Source organism: Orbilia oligospora (genome assembly GCF_000225545.1).
Source record: "Orbilia oligospora ATCC 24927 unplaced genomic scaffold scaffold00054, whole genome shotgun sequence".
In the NCBI taxonomy this organism is placed as follows: domain Eukaryota; kingdom Fungi; phylum Ascomycota; class Orbiliomycetes; order Orbiliales; family Orbiliaceae; genus Orbilia; species Orbilia oligospora.
The window spans coordinates 121,296-136,684 of NW_011645611.1; the positions used below are offsets into that span (position 1 = coordinate 121,296).

The 15,389-nt window shown below is 46.5% G+C and overlaps 7 protein-coding genes across 7 annotated transcripts; 2 read left to right on the plus strand and 5 right to left on the minus strand.

The window, feature by feature from the left end:
• Positions 1-9: 9 nt before the first annotated feature.
• Positions 10-1,284, minus strand: AOL_s00054g52 (uncharacterized protein; the record flags this gene model as incomplete). Its single annotated transcript, XM_011121368.1, has 1 exon — positions 10-1,284. The coding sequence occupies one exon, from the start codon at positions 1,282-1,284 to the stop codon at positions 10-12; it is 1,275 nt and encodes a 424-aa protein (XP_011119670.1).
• A 665-nt stretch (positions 1,285-1,949) lies between these two features.
• Positions 1,950-3,342, minus strand: AOL_s00054g53 (uncharacterized protein; the record flags this gene model as incomplete). The annotated part of the gene is made up of 2 exons (XM_011121369.1): positions 1,950-2,736; positions 2,837-3,342. 2 exons carry the CDS (start codon positions 3,340-3,342, stop codon positions 1,950-1,952), a joined length of 1,293 nt encoding a protein of 430 aa, XP_011119671.1.
• Positions 3,343-3,939: 597 nt separating this feature from the next.
• On the minus strand, positions 3,940-5,523 carry AOL_s00054g54 (uncharacterized protein; the record flags this gene model as incomplete). The annotated part of the gene is made up of 4 exons (XM_011121370.1): positions 3,940-4,041; positions 4,113-4,243; positions 4,319-5,231; positions 5,347-5,523. The coding sequence occupies 4 exons, from the start codon at positions 5,521-5,523 to the stop codon at positions 3,940-3,942; spliced, it is 1,323 nt and encodes a 440-aa protein (XP_011119672.1).
• Positions 5,524-6,188: 665 nt separating this feature from the next.
• Positions 6,189-7,327, plus strand: AOL_s00054g55 (uncharacterized protein; the record flags this gene model as incomplete). Its single annotated transcript, XM_011121371.1, has 3 exons — positions 6,189-6,334; positions 6,425-6,702; positions 6,795-7,327. 3 exons carry the CDS (start codon positions 6,189-6,191, stop codon positions 7,325-7,327), a joined length of 957 nt encoding a protein of 318 aa, XP_011119673.1.
• Positions 7,328-7,809: 482 nt separating this feature from the next.
• On the minus strand, positions 7,810-9,800 carry AOL_s00054g56 (uncharacterized protein; the record flags this gene model as incomplete). The annotated part of the gene is made up of 3 exons (XM_011121372.1): positions 7,810-7,979; positions 8,053-9,298; positions 9,360-9,800. The coding sequence occupies 3 exons, from the start codon at positions 9,798-9,800 to the stop codon at positions 7,810-7,812; spliced, it is 1,857 nt and encodes a 618-aa protein (XP_011119674.1).
• A 540-nt stretch (positions 9,801-10,340) lies between these two features.
• AOL_s00054g57 (uncharacterized protein) lies at positions 10,341-11,720 on the plus strand (the record flags this gene model as incomplete). The annotated part of the gene is made up of 2 exons (XM_011121373.1): positions 10,341-10,440; positions 10,528-11,720. 2 exons carry the CDS (start codon positions 10,341-10,343, stop codon positions 11,718-11,720), a joined length of 1,293 nt encoding a protein of 430 aa, XP_011119675.1.
• Positions 11,721-12,242: 522 nt separating this feature from the next.
• On the minus strand, positions 12,243-13,603 carry AOL_s00054g58 (uncharacterized protein; the record flags this gene model as incomplete). The annotated part of the gene is made up of 2 exons (XM_011121374.1): positions 12,243-12,498; positions 13,509-13,603. 2 exons carry the CDS (start codon positions 13,601-13,603, stop codon positions 12,243-12,245), a joined length of 351 nt encoding a protein of 116 aa, XP_011119676.1.
• Positions 13,604-15,389: the final 1,786 nt, after the last annotated feature.

Here is a 15,389-nt window from a genome sequence, read left to right on the forward strand (position 1 = left end):
GTTAAGCAGTCAAAGTTCATATCCAAATTGAGATACAGCTTCTTCTAATAATTGTCTCGCTTTGGCTGACTCGTCCGTCTGTGGGATGTTTTGCGGGTTTGGTGGTCTTGTAAGCGGCCAGGGTTGATTGTTTTGGTTCATACCGTTAGCATTAACATCAGGAAACCCCTGCTGGGTGTATATAAGCGGGTTCGCGAGATAGGATGTTAGCTGCTGCGTCGACGAGTCGAAGGGGATACTATTCTGAGGCTGTTGTGGCAATTGTGGAAGTCTCATAAACGGGTTAGACATCATGTTTTGAGATTGGTAAGGTAGTGAAAGCGGCGTGGGGATGTTATTGATATTGGGAAACGGATGCATCATCATATTTGCCCCAGCCCGTATCATGTATGGATTCCCTGTTGCCCAAGATTGTAGGGATGGATTTTGTCCCATTGGAATTCGGCCTTGCGAGTTCGTGTTCGCCATTGTATTCAGCTCCCTTTGACGTTGTCCGCTGCCAGCGTACTGCCACCCGCCATGCGGACCATTTGTTTGCGTATAACTCGTACCCTCCGGTTGCGGATTTGACTGATATTGACTAACATCTTCTACATAATCATTGCCATCATTGCCATTATCATCATCATCATCATCACCATCATCATCAATTTCATCCATCGTTAAGAAGGCCTTTCGAACCGCCCCGGCCCTTTGAATCAACTCTAACTTTGCAGCAGCTGGAGTTTCCTCTATTCCAGTAGTAACCACCGGCATTCCTTCCTCGACGTAAATACGCTCACCCTCTTCGCCTTCATTGGGGTCAGCTCCATTACCCCCGAACTTGTAAATGTACCCAAAAGGTTGGCCTAGTCTTCGTAAATGCGTATTCTTTGGTTGCAAGTCCATCCAACTTCTAACATTTATAACCTGCCCCGCCAACGCCATATCTGCAAGTTGCATCCCTTGGATTCCCTCCCTCCAACTAATGATATAATCCGGAGTCGTGGCAAGGCAATCTGGCTCTCTCCATAGTGCTATTGCTCTCATCTTTCGCCGTGTGTTCGCGCCAATACCCTGCTTTACACCGTTTATGACACCGACGGCTAGGACTTCTCCATCAGGTCCTTCTTGGCAGTTTGTTAAATCAACGCGATCAGGGTTGCCGTCTAGGTATGGATACGTTTTCAATGTAATGACCGGGTCGGAGGATAGTTGGAATCCTAAGATGAAGGATTGTGCTACTTGTGAGAATTGTAGCTCCATAAAGAGCAGGACGGCGGGGAGTATGCGTCGACGCTTCATTATTATTGTTTTTCTCTTCCATTCAATATTTGTTATGTACTTTATTTTGTATATTCTATTTTACTGCTTTCGAATCAAGAGTCTTTAAAGGAAGGCTCACCGTGTTCACGTTTTTAGTTCAAGGACCAGATGCCATATGGCTGGCTCTAGATGTGTCGAGGGTCATGCGAGGTGGTTTTCGAGTATGTTCGCGGCAAATCAAGGGAAACATGTTATTGTGCGGGAATTCTTCAACGGTCTTGCAACGGCTTAATGTGCCATACACAGCCCTGAGAATCAGCCTGGGATTCAGTTTCTTCTCCGGCTGGATAGGAAATTCTCACTAAGTCCGCCGGTATAGACATTCTACGGCTAGATTGTTGGAAAATGTGCGTTGTATATTTGACCTTCGATTCCTCCAAGGTAATTGGCACAGTCTCGGCACTAAACAACTTGTGCAAAGGGTAAATGGATAGAATTCGAGGAGTATTTATCTTCTCTGAAGTGATATTAAATGGTGAACGGGTGTAGCTTCGTTACAAAACGCTGGTACATAAAGTGCAAACTGTGGTAATCAATGACAAGAAGAACGGCAGTATATATATAAAACGCCCGCTAACACCTGTTATGACCCCAAATGAAACCCATGGTATAAAAGGGGGAGGGGAGAGGGGGGGTTGTATATCCTACAGATCCACCATGTCCTCCATCTTGACTCCCCGTAACAAGACAATAGTATTCCCATCTCCACAAGCGTCCCCGATTTTCTCTCCAAAACTCAAGAGTCTACCGCTCTCCACATGGAACACCCTTAGTTTCTTCTCATCATCCGCCGACTGGTTGTTCAGATTGGGGATCTGCAAGTTTTTTGCGGTGATATCCATGACTCTACCCACACTCCATTCCTTGTTATAGAAGAACGTTCCTTCGGGTATTTTCGCTGCTGTCGATTTGCCTTCTGCCTGCGCATAGAGGTAAACCCTTTTCTCCTGTGCTATCTTGTCGTCTCCCTTTGCCTCCTTTTTCAATTTATTCATCTCCACCATCCTGGCCGCCACGCTTTTCTGCTTTTGCGTAATCGGTGTTGCTTTTAGGTCCTTAAGCTTCGAGCTTCCACTGCTAGCCCACAGTTTAAATTTACTTAGGGCCGTCTGCTTCTTTTCCTGTAGCGTGGCAGCAGCAGGTGTAACAACGGGTTTACAGTCATGCTGGGCAGGTAATCTATGCGGCAGACAAAATTGTTTCCGACAGGCCGGACAGGCGACACCGATCATTTTCGGGGTGTTTATGATTGTTTTGCATTCTTCATTGGCGCAAGGACCCGGGGTTGAAGAGGAACCGAGACGAATACCGGCGCCGGATATGAGGGATGTCGGTTTGCTATTCAGGGAATTTTGACGGCGTTTTTGGGCCCATAGACCCTCTTTGGGACATACATGGGATGTTTCTGTGCGGTGGTCGAGGCAGAATGTCCTATAAATAAGTACATGTAGATACATTTCAAAACATTAGAAACCAATATATCCACATAGGGGTGTTTTTTCGAGAGTGAGGATTTAAAGGGAGAACATACCCTTCGCAACTACCACATTTGAAGGGTAAAAAGTCTAGCTGGTGACATGTCGAGACGTCGCAGTGCTGGCCTATAGCTGTAACGTCGCCTGTAGAATCCATGATGGGTGAAAAACTGTCGTTCTCGTCGGTGGGGACCAGCTTGCCCTTGCCTTTGGGTTCTGTGGTAAACATGGCTGAAGAAGTAATAGTAGCTCGCCCTTTATAGCCGGAAGGATATTGTACGAGGCCGCGTAATTTGGCTTTGTAATAAGGAGGGTGACGAGAGATACTTTGCCCGAGAGAGGAGGCTGTTTCTGCGGATGCGCTTTCGGGGATATGAAGAGGTAAAGCAAGCTGGAGAAGCTCGAAGCTGGTAAGTAAGAGGTAATGTGAATGTGAACATTCGACAGCCTTCTGGAACGCATGACTGGATGACTTACCTGACACAGCAACGCAGGGCGCGGCATCCACGCTAACCACAACTAGCTTCATTGCTTGCTTGGGTTCCCCATAATCTGGCGCCATAATTAGATCTGGTTATGGGTATTTCGGATCACAAGCCGGACTGCGAAGGATTGCATATGATGTGTAGCTACTTAAGTCAGTAAGTGAGTAGAATTGGAATAGAGTCCAAGTATGTAAATTCGAAGCCAGGTCGTCATCCAGCCGGGATAGTTCAGTGGTAGAATTCTCGCTTCGGGTTTGCCCCAGCACGAGCAAAACGTGCCTGAAGTGTGAGAGGTCCTGGGTTCAACTCCCAGTTTCGGCCCTTCTTTTTGCCCTTTTCACCATCAACTCCTTTTTTTGTCCCCGATACTATTATCTATATTTATTATTACTATTTATATTTATTATTACGGTTATTACGGAATCTGTACCGGTCGCAACTTGACTGGGTTGGTTCCTCGAAGGGGAAGGAGCGGGGAAGAATGATGTAGATGGCTTAGATCCATTGAGTATCAATCGGTGTATCCAGAAAAGATTATAATACAAAAGCAAATCAAATCAAATCAAAAACCATAGCTGAACTGCCAGAAAGTAACTTTTCACGCCAAAAACTCCATCCAGATTTTTGTTTTTTTCTGAGAGAAAACATATCATATCGTACATTTCATTCATAAATCATGAAAGGCTCGAGCCCGAACCATCCAGGGTTTCGCCTGCTGCAAAGTTGATTGCTCTCATACCGTCGGGCGTCACTCGGACGGCGCCAGCCTTGACGAGCTGTGTAAACAAACATGTTAGTGTTATCTATACCCATTGATCGGAAAGGGGGAGAAAAAAATGGTACTTACAGCCGTTTGTAGGTCATCGATCAAGTCTTCAGCATCTTCGATACCCACACACAATCTAATCAGATCCTCACTCAAGTTGCGCTCCTTGCGTGTTTTTGCATCAATCGAAGCATGTGACATGCGTGTGGGCACTGTATTTCACATCAGAATCTTCCTCTATCTATCCATATAGACTAGTCTATCTTGTATGGGAGCTGTGTACTTACTGCTGATGAGACTATTTACGCATCCAAAGCTCACACTGATAGCCCACAGCCTTGTCGCTTCTACAATCTTCTCGCTGACATCTAAATCTCCGGTCTCAAAGCTTAGAACGGCACCAGCGCCCCGAGCCATGCTCCAGTGCAAATCATATTGAGGATGGCTTCTCAGTCCGGGATATCTGACTTTGAAGCCCGTATCTTCCAAAAATGTGGCAATACGCATGGCATTTGATTGCTGCTTTTCCATACGAACGCCGAGGGTCTTGACGCCTCTCATGAGCAACCAGGAGTCAAAGGGACTGAGACCACAGCCGCTGGCATTGATTGTGAAGTATAGTTTTTCTCCCAAGGGTAGATTGTTCACGGCGATGACACCGGCCATGAGATCATGGTGGCCCGAAAGGTACTTTGTGCCCGATTCGTAGACAATGTCAGCGCCGAGGTCGAGAGGGTTTTGGAGCATGGGAGAAAGCATGGTATTGTCGACAGCGACGAGAGCATCAGGGTTGGTTTCATGGGTTATCCGAGCTATTGTTGGGATATCGACAATTTTGATGAGAGGGTTTGTGGGAGATTCGAGGAGGACGAGTTTTGTTTTACTATTGAGATAAGGTCTGACATTTTCGGGGTCGGTGTGGTCGATATGATGGACAACGATGTCGCCATGGGTGCTTAAGTATTTGAGAAGACGGTTGGTACCACCGTAGATGTCGTCACCGGCTATGACTTCGTCGCCGGGTCTGAGAAGTCTGGAGATAACATCCATAGCAGCCATACCGGATGAGACGGTAAGACAACGGTTGGCGGACATGATCTTGGCTAAGTGTTTCTCGAGATGGGATCGGGTGGGATTTCCAGAGCGAGTGTAGTCATATTCGGAGCCTCCGGAACCGGACGATTGTTTAAAGGTAGCTGTCTATCCTCCCTCTCAATATATCAGCCATCTTGCATAATGTAGTTTACAACCATACAATCAATCATACTAGATATAGATTCAAGGGAGAGAAGAAAAGGGAGGGAAAAAAAGGTACCTGGTAGATAGGCATGGAGGAAGCATTGTATTGGTCGCCATGCTCGGTGTAGACGAGTTCGGTAGCTAGAGCGTATTTCCTAGCATTCCGTGGGGTGGAAGGAGCAGGAGAAGGCGGGAGATTGTTCCCGTCGATATCGAGCTTGGCCAGGGCCTTAAGGTCTGTTGGGTTGGACATTTTCCGCCTGTTCTTCTTCCTGTTAGAAAACAATTGTATCAGGACGTATTCTAGGATGACGATCTTACCTGGTATTAAATTTGTCTGATACTAAATATGGTCTCGATGTATATTTAATAAACGGGGAAGTGATGATGAGTCTTATTAAAGAAGAAAGAAGGAAGAAGAAAGAAGAAGAGAAGGAGGAACAGGAACAGGAGCAAGAGCAAGAGCAAGAGCAAGAGCAAGCAGGACCGACGTCGGATAAATGGGCGGCTACCAACCAGCAGAGCACGCAATGACCAAAGAAGAAATTAAACCTCGCAGTTGGATCCAAAGAACCCGGTCTGTTTCAGGCTCCACATTCAGTGATATAAACATACTTTATACTTTATACTTCCTTTTAAGTAAGTAAGTACTTATATAAGTAAATAGATAAGTACTTAATAGTATGCTGTAGATACTGATAATTGGATGAAAGGGTGGGAGTGTAGTGGTGGGTACGGCAGGGGTCACTTACATACATAAACCGGGGAAGAAGAAGCTCCAGTCGAAAGACAGACAGACACACACACAGAGACACACAACACACATCGTGGCCTCACTCGACACACATTTACAATGTTCCTGTCACTGTTACTGTTATCTCCACCACCATCACCATCATCGCCATCATCATCGCCATCATGACATTCCTTCTACCTCTCCTTCTCCTCTTCTTCGCCCCTCATATACACCCTACCGTTGCTGTCTCTTCCTCGTCCGACAACTTCAAGCTCGCCACTTACTCTCCTGGCGATGCCGTTCCCATATCCTGTCTCAATCGCACTCTGTACGTCATACATACTAATCTAACTACTTAGGTAGTTAACTTAACCTCTTACCCACCTAATTGGATACTATAATAGCTAACAAGATCCAGTGAGTCCGGCGAACACGTAACCGATGAACATGGAATCCTTCAATACGTCCCTTTCCTTGCTTGTGCCGAAACCGGTCGCCCTCTCGAACTTAAATATCTCTCCGAGGACCCCTTGAATTGCACCATTAAATCAATTTCCGACGATACCTTTCATCTTTGGGAGTTTTATATCCACAATGACTCCCCTCTGTCATGTCGCGTCCCCGCCCGTCCCCAGTCCGGCGACAGGCATATCACCGGCGACGTTGGTGTCGAGGATGGCGAGTGGATTCCCTTTGGTATGTTCTCTTCTCCCTCGCAAGTTATAGGCTCTTAGCTATACTTGTGCTTATCACTCTATCAATCAATTACTTACCCAATTGCTTGATAGTCATATCCCTCACCGGCAAACTTGACCTCACCCACCTCCACGTTTCCACCACGATAAACGTAATATTCCACACCGGTATCTTCTCTCAAGACTCCACCGAAATCCTCTACCCGGGCACCATAGACTCTGCCACCGCCTACTCCGTCTCTCCAAACATCGATTCAACCCGTATCATCATCGGCGATGACCTACCCCTCCGCTTCAATATCAGATGGTACACAGGCACCGACCTCCCCTTATCCGACTCAGCTATCAACGATTGGGGCAAAAACAGATGTTACGGTGAACATGTTACCTTATCCACACTCATGTACTGCATTTTAACCGCCATATGTACTTCTATCGCCTGCACCGCCTGGTTCCTGGGTTTCGAGTTCCCTAAACGCCTACGAAGGGTCAGGGTTGGAAGTGTAGCCGGTAGCGGTTATGCCATAGGTTCTAACAACGGCGGTGGTGGTGGGAAGGGTACTTATTCTCCAGCTGCCAATGGTGTATCTGGGCCTGGTGGAGGCTGGTATACTAAGAAGGATTGATATCTACCCCAGTTAATCAGGCTTATTATTTGAGTCAAAGCCTTTTTGTGTGTGTATATGGTAAGTTACCCGAGTACTTGGCCTTTTAGAATACATATTTCATGCGCATAGCTTGCACTGCATTGCACTTTACTGTACAATATGTTGTCTTTTCATCTCTGAATTTAATCGTGAAGCCATTGATATGATATAAAAAAAAGTCTTTTTTAATTGAAAACAAAAAAACATAAAGCCAATTGCAAATTCCAACATCCGGAAAACGCCCGTCCATAAATAGTCGTAAACACAACCGTAAACCTCCAAATGCATCTCAGACATAATATCAGTACAAAAGAACACCAGTATAAAATCATGGCAGATGAAGAAAGGGGTCCATCAAGGCACCGAGAAGAAGAAAACCGGAGAGGAAAGAAAAAGAAAGAAAGACGGGGGAAAAAAGGGAAAGAGAAGATAAATAAAACACATCAAGCATTTAAAGGGAATCAGAATTTTAACCTGTTCAGAGACCTCTCCTTCAAGGGACTCTCTCCATTCGCTCGCTTCCTTTTCAGAGCTTGGACTTCATTCCTTAGCGAGTTATTCTCAGCCTCAAGCTCGCGAACATACTCTTCGATTTCCATATCTCGTGCGCGATCGTTTTCATCGTTGGTTTCTGCGGAAAACAACAAGTTAGTTGACTGCAGTTGCACGAAGGATGATGAAGAATATATAAAAACAAGACTTACCCATCAGGGTCCGCTTCAGGATATCAAGCTTGTGGTCAACATGCATCTCCTCCTTTTCCGCTTGATCCTGAAGCTTAAGGAGCATCCTTTTCTCCATCATACTCATCCTAAGTTCCATATCGCTAGTAACCTCCTCCCTGACCTGCATCTCAATTTCCAAGCATCTGGCATCCGCCTCCTCTGCTCTCTTTTCTGCCACCTTGATTTTCTCATCCGCTTCTTTCAACTGCCGCTGTAATAAAACGATCATATTCATCATATCCTGCGACAGCATCGCTCTATGACTCGACGCAGCGGATAGAGCAGACAAAGAAGAATCTGGCCTCTCCTCCGTGTACCCACTCACAGTGCTAAAGTGACTGAACAGGCTAGAGCCACTAACACTCCTCCCGCTCATCACCGTAGGCGGCCTAAGGTTCACCGAACTCTTCGCAAGTGCAGAGTACTTGAGCATTTGACTGGTGGCATTGAAATCTCCTGCTGGATCCGCCGTTACCACAATAGCTGCGATCTGGGGCTCTGCCGCTGGATTATAACTATTTGTAAACAGCAGTTCCGTCAGCTTGGACTGTCGATACGGTACCTTCGGGGTATGGCCCAAAGATTGCGCCGTCGACAGTTCCAAGCATTGCCCGAGAAACATAAGCGACTTGTTGATATGTCCACCCTCTGCGAGCCTATCCCCTGCAGTCTTTGCATTCCTCGCCCGTTCCGAACCAGCAAGGTCGACGATTGTGAAAGTTGATTCCTTAATCTTCGTCGAACCGTCAAGTTTGTTCTTAAGCTTCTTGAGTTCGAGTGAAATGAAGCAGTGAGATCGGGAACTCTTGTCGTTGCTACCAGTTTCACCATGAGAACGTTGGTATTGTCCGACACCCATTACCTGCAGAGCATCGTATAGGTTTGTGACCATGACCTTCCGTAGTCCCGTAACAACTTTACGGTCGCCGCTTGACCTGGTGCTCTTGAAAAGAAGTGCTTTCCTTCTCGCAACGTTAGATGGCGCCAACAGATCAAATATCTTGTCATTGTACACCTCATAGATGGACATTAGAATAGCATATTTGGTGCTTGGCGGGCCGGGACATTGCACTATGTAAGGATCGACGGAAGGTTTTGTGGGGAAAGTGTTCGGTTTAGGGATCTGATGAGGTTCGATGACAGATGTGACCTTTGTCATGAAGGCGTCGGCGTCCATGATTTCTGCATCGGCGTCATTGCATTGCTCGATTTGTGATTCAGATAACTAGATGCCGTTATTTAGCTTTGACTTCATAAAATCAATATATGTATATGGAAAAGAATACCCTTGATATCCTATCGCTCAGGGACCTGAAGAGCACATCTAACGACATCTGTGTCATTCCTCTTGCCTGTCTATTCCCTAAAATCGTGTGCGTTTTCCCACTCCCCGTAACACCAAGGGTAGCCAACATCCCATCTCTCCCATCCTGCAGCACTCCTTCCAATATAGGTGTTACGACTCTTCCAAATACGTCGTTCTGCCCGCAGGTTTCGTCGAAGACCTCTGTGAAGCTAAATGTTTCTATCTTCTGGGATCTATGGTTCGATGGCGGATGGATTGTGACCTGGGTACTGGTCATGCACTCAATGTTCTCGTCTGAAGCCGTCGGCACCGGCGGGAGAACGGTCAAGAAGTTTTCTCTATGGGACTTTCTCGGCGACTGCTGGTATGGGGGCCGTAGGCGAAGATACACCTGGAAAGAAGCGTGGGGTTGGCTCTCCATTGTTCTAGTTCGGTCCTGATGATCGATCGATGATGTTGTCGTACTTAATGCATGTAAAGTAAGTACCTGGGTACCTATACTAGGAAGTGTGTCGATGGCCAGTAAGGAGAGGAGGGATAGGGGAAGAGGGGGGGTGGGGCACAGGTCGACAACCCCGATGCCGATGTCGTTGTTATGTATTATGATTCTTATTATTATAAAAAGGTTCATCGACGACGACGGGCGAAAGTGTTGACATTGTTTCGGCCTAGCGCCGTTCTGCTGACTTTCTCGAGGGTTGGCATGGGCGCGGTAAAGGTAGGCCTGGTCTACTCCGTCAACCCCCCGCGCGTTGTCGTGTTGTAACCACAGCAACTGCTTCCATCGTTAATTACTTGTCCTAATCTGGTAATTTCGAAGTCGACAAACGCACCTCGCTAAGAATTAGCTTGAACTCAACGACATCAATACGGCCATCCAATGAAACGTTGCAAACATCCTTTCCTGACCCTCACAAGGCTCTAGGAAGGCTCTCCAGGATGCTTGCGACAGTTACCCGAGATGGCGTCAGAACCCGGTGACAAAAGGCTGGCCAAACCGTCGTCGTATACTATTCCTGTCAGCACCGGTCATGAGGACCTCTTGCATAGCGTTGCATATGGTTAGTACCAACTATCTTCTTCCCTACCTACCTATAGGCCTAATATATCGATGAAAGGGTGGTGATATAATAAAATTTATACAATAGATTTCTACGGCCAAAGAATAGCAACCTGTTCCTCTGACCAGCGTATCAAGGTCTTCGATGCCACTGAAACCGGCGAATGGAAAGAAAACGACGCATGGCGTGCCCACGATGCTAATATTTCCAAAATCGCCTGGGCGCACCCATCATTCGGACAAATTCTAGCATCATGCTCTTTCGACAGAACTGTCAAGATCTTTGAGGAACAGGAAGCGGAACCGAAAAATAGCGGGAGGCGGTGGAGACAGATGTTTAGGATGATCGGGGATACCAGAGGTGCTATCTGTGATATCTCATTTGCACCTGCGAATGTGGGGTTAAAGTTGGCGTATATCTCGTCGGATGGTGTGGTGCAAGTTCAGGAGGCAATTGAAACCCACACAGTATCGCGGTGGACGTCGGTAGACGAGTTTAGGGTGGTCCCCTCCGCCCCTCCTAGGGAGGCAGAAACATCATTCTGTCTGAACTACTGCCCAGGTAGGTGGGGCGGAGAACAGCTGTTGGTCGGCGCGATGGATAAAGTCAGGATTTACAGGCATGATAGCAATGGGAAGTTCAAACCCGCTGAGGAGCTGAGGGGCCACAAAGGCCTCGTGAGGGATGTAAGCTGGGCTCCTAACCTGGGTCGAAGCTATCATCTCATTGCCACAGCCTGCAAGGATGGACACGTCAGGATCTTCAGACTAACCGACCCACGGATGACATTCTCACCGAAGTCTTCGCGTCCCGGTTCACGGTCAAAGGAAAGAAACAACGAGGACCTGGGGCCCGACAAGTCACATTTTAGCGGACTCACACGGGACATCTCCAATCTTTCGGTTAGTGGACAGTCTGGAGGCGGGGTGGGAGGTCGTGGGCTGAACGCCACTGCGTTTCCGGGAAGCAGCGGGGTATCCCTTTCACAGGCGAACTCGTTTGAAAAGTCAGAAGATGCCCTTGGAGTATTAACAGTAGAAGAACAAGAAAGTCGCGAGCTTTCCGGATTTCATGTTGAGGAAATCGCGGCTTTCAATGATCACGGAAGGGAAGTCTGGCGCGTGGAATGGAACCCGACAGGCACGGTTCTCAGCAGCGCGGGGGATGATGGAAAGATACGGCTATGGAGAGCTGACCGGACGATGAGGTGGAAATGCATGTCCGTGATGGGTTCCGGCTGGAAGCCGACAAAACGAAGAGAAGACGATGATGATGACTAAAGTTTCTTTCCTTTTCTTTCCCCTTTCCTTTCAGAACGCGCGCGGGGGGGTGATTAATAATTGTAGATAAGTATTTTCTTAAGTTTTTATTCCAGGACCATTTTTGTGAACCACCGGTGCATGCACCACCGCGTCCCGTTTTTCGGGCATTCCTATTCGTACAGGTTTGTATGTTTAAAAATGAAGAAGAACCGGGCCAATTGAAATAAGAAGAACTTCCCCCCAGAAGTTGCTAAGCCAACTTCTATGAGAAGAAAATGAAAACAAGACCGGTTGTACTGTATATGAGTATTATCGCCAGCGTTGGCGATGTGTCTACATTTCAGCCATTGATACATGAACAAAGAGAATGATCAAGTGAAAACATGATAGGGTCGTTTTTTTTTCCCCCTTTCTCCCTCTCCCTCTTCTTATTTTTGGAAAACCGATAGAATGACACAATGATTAGATATTCATATATGCGGAAGACAAGACAGGTTCACGTCCGATGATATGGTATGCTTGATACCGAGCAGGGCCAAGCTACTTCTTGGCAGCAGTGGGAATCGGAGCGGCCTTGCCCTTGCCGTCATCTTCGGCATCGTCATCCTCTTCCTCCTCTGGTTCAGCGTCTTCGTCATCTTCACCTTCACCCTCTTCATCAAGATCATCTTCCTCTCCCTCGAGTTCCTCCTCCTCTTCTTCCTCATCTTCTTCAGGTAGTTCACCCTCAGCTTCTTCCTCGCCGTTCGGCTCTGTCTTCTGTCGCTTTACTTTCGGAACATCGGCGGCGGGCTCGCTAGGGTGTATTGATACGCGTTAGCATGGGTCTTTCCCAATCGATAACCTAGCGGGCGAGTAGCAAGGGGCGAGCACTAGCACGGAATGGGAACCTAGCCTTGCAACCTGCGACTGCAAGCTCCGCAAGCTCTGCAAACTCGCAACCCGCACGTGCATCGGGGCCGGACTACATATGGATGGGTGGGGGGGAAAGAAGAAAACGGAATTCGAGACCGCAAGCAAAGCAAGCCAAAAAGTAAAGTAGCAAGGGAACAATCGGGAAAAGAAACTAACCCTTCCTCATCGGCTTCTTCATCGTCTTCTTCCCTGTTCAGACACACACCCAACCCGGCCCAACAAGTTAGCAAGCACACCCCCAAAAAACAAAAAAACAAAAAAAAAACAATTTTTTTGATCAATCAATCCAGGCTGGGAGGAACCGGAAAGCGGTGACAATCGTTCCCAGCAGCTGAAGGTTGGAGATTTCATTTTATTTTATTTTTTTGTTATTTTTTTATATATATTTTTATATATATTTTTCTGGGGGAGGGGAGGGTTTCCCGTACTCGTCGTATTCCTCGCTTCCCTCGTCTGTGGAGACATATCTAATGAAAAGAAAGAACGCGAACGATATATATGATTAGCATTTTATTCTCAAACAAGCTGATTGAATTGAAGGGCAGCAAAGAGGGTAGCCTGGTGTTGCAACTGAAGGGCTGCTGCAGCGTCCGGCCTAGAACTTGAGCGAATGGGAATGGCGAAAAATCCTCAATTGGCAAGGATCCAGCTCCAGCGAGGTAGCTAGTTTGTGCATCCTTCCTTTCCATCTTTCCACCTTTCCATATTTCCATGGGGTGGAAGGAAAGGAAGAAGGAAAGAAAGAAGGAAAGAAAGAAAGAAAGGAAGAAAGAGGGGGGGGGGAGAAGAGAACATAGATTGTGATATGCCAATGATGGATGATGGATGATGGATGATGATGATGATGATGATGATGATGATGATATAAAAAAAGATGGCGAATGGACATACTCTTCTTCCTCTTCACTGTCGTCAGACGGAAGGGCAACAAGTTCCTCCTCCTCTTCTTCGGCACCTTCCTCTTGCTTTCTCTTACGGGAAGACATGATTTCCTTTCCCTTTTCTTCCTATGATTGTTTCTTTTATAAAAATAATAGATAGATAGATAAAATAGTAGTAATTGGGTACGGTGGATGTAGGTAAGTAAGTAAGTAAGTAAGTTCGGGCGAGAAAAAGCGCGCGGTGGTTGAGATGGAAGTGGTGTTTGACTGGTTCGCACAGGGCTTTTCCCTTCTTCCTGTTCGATTTCCCGCTGTCTGTCCTTCCTGTTCTTCTTCTATTATAGGAAGAACGGCTGGCTGCTCGACGAGGAAACGAGAAAGAGAAAGAAAAGGGAAAAAGGACAGAGTTTATTTGAGAAGAAAACCCAGCGGTCTATTAAAAATAGCACTGGTAAACCTCGCGAGCGCCGGTGGAATTCACTGGTATTGAGGGAGAAGGAAGAGGACAAGCTTCAGTTTGGAGAGTAAATAGTAAATAAAATAGGACAAATCGAGGGGAAAAAAATGGAAAATAGAAAATAGAAAACAGAAAACAGAAAATAGGAAGGGAAAAAAAGAGGCGTCTGGGCCGGGTAATATAAATTTCCTGAGGGAATCGAAGGGAAATTTACGAGACAAATGGATTGATGTGATCGCGGATGGGTGGGAACCAGGCATCTTTTTATATCGACAGCCAGTTCCCACGGTACATTATACATTTACTTCTTTCATTTACCTACTTACATACTTACTTACATACTTACATACTTACATACTTACATACTTACTTACGTCCGTATGTACTTGCATGCATACATACATACATACATACACACACACACACATGGACAGTTGCAAGCAAGTATACTAGTATAGTGTAGTATATAGTTAGCCAGTTAGCGGATGTGGTGGTGGTGGTGGTGGTGGCCCCTTCGATCCTTCCTGTCTGTTACCTTGCCTCGCCCAGCCCTGTCTGGCCCTTTCCCTCCCCTTCATTTTCCCTTCCCCTTCCCTTCCCTTCCCTTTCCTTTTCCTTTTCCTTTTCCCTTCCCATTTTCTATTTTCCCTTCCTTTCCTGCCTGCCTGCCTGCCTGCCCTCCTTCTTTTGCTCTTGTCCCGCATTGTAATATTCATATTGCATTGTTCTTGTAATGTTGGATGGATGGCAAGTAGCTAGTCCAGACCAGACCATTGCATCTGCCGCGGCTGTCCGCAGCCTGTTCCCTCTTTTTTTGATTCCCTCGAGAGCGAATGGATTCTTTCTCTTCCCACACCCATAAATCACTGCTACTACTGCTACTACTTCATACAATCACGTATTGATTCTGGCCGGCTAGCGGGGGTTTCTCCTTGTTTGTATATGTATACTCATATATCCGATTCAAGTGATCACCGACTTGCTCCCTTTGACGCCACTATAAAGCTGCGGGGGATTGATTCTCGTAATATTGTACATACTTAACACCATAGTCACGTAAATCTCGAGTGCGATTCCATTTTAATATTAATTCACGTCCTCAAAAACTACTGAAAGTACCCAGGTAAGTACATAATTAAGCAAGTACTTACATCTAAGTATGTATGTATTATATGTATTCTGTACTGCATTTCTATGACCATACAAAATCACCAACTCGAACTGCAGGCGGAAAAAGAGGGAGAGAAAAGGGGGCCCAACCAATCGCCGGGCGTGTATTAATCCGAGCCATGCATCTCCCATCCCATCCCATCGAGTACTCCGTCCCGTATGTACTTGAAGTATGTAAGCTTAACGAAAGAACGGAAAGAAGTGCGTGCAAGGCTGCACAAGCTCCAAGCTAGTTAACCTCCGAAAACGCTGTCTCTAAAAATA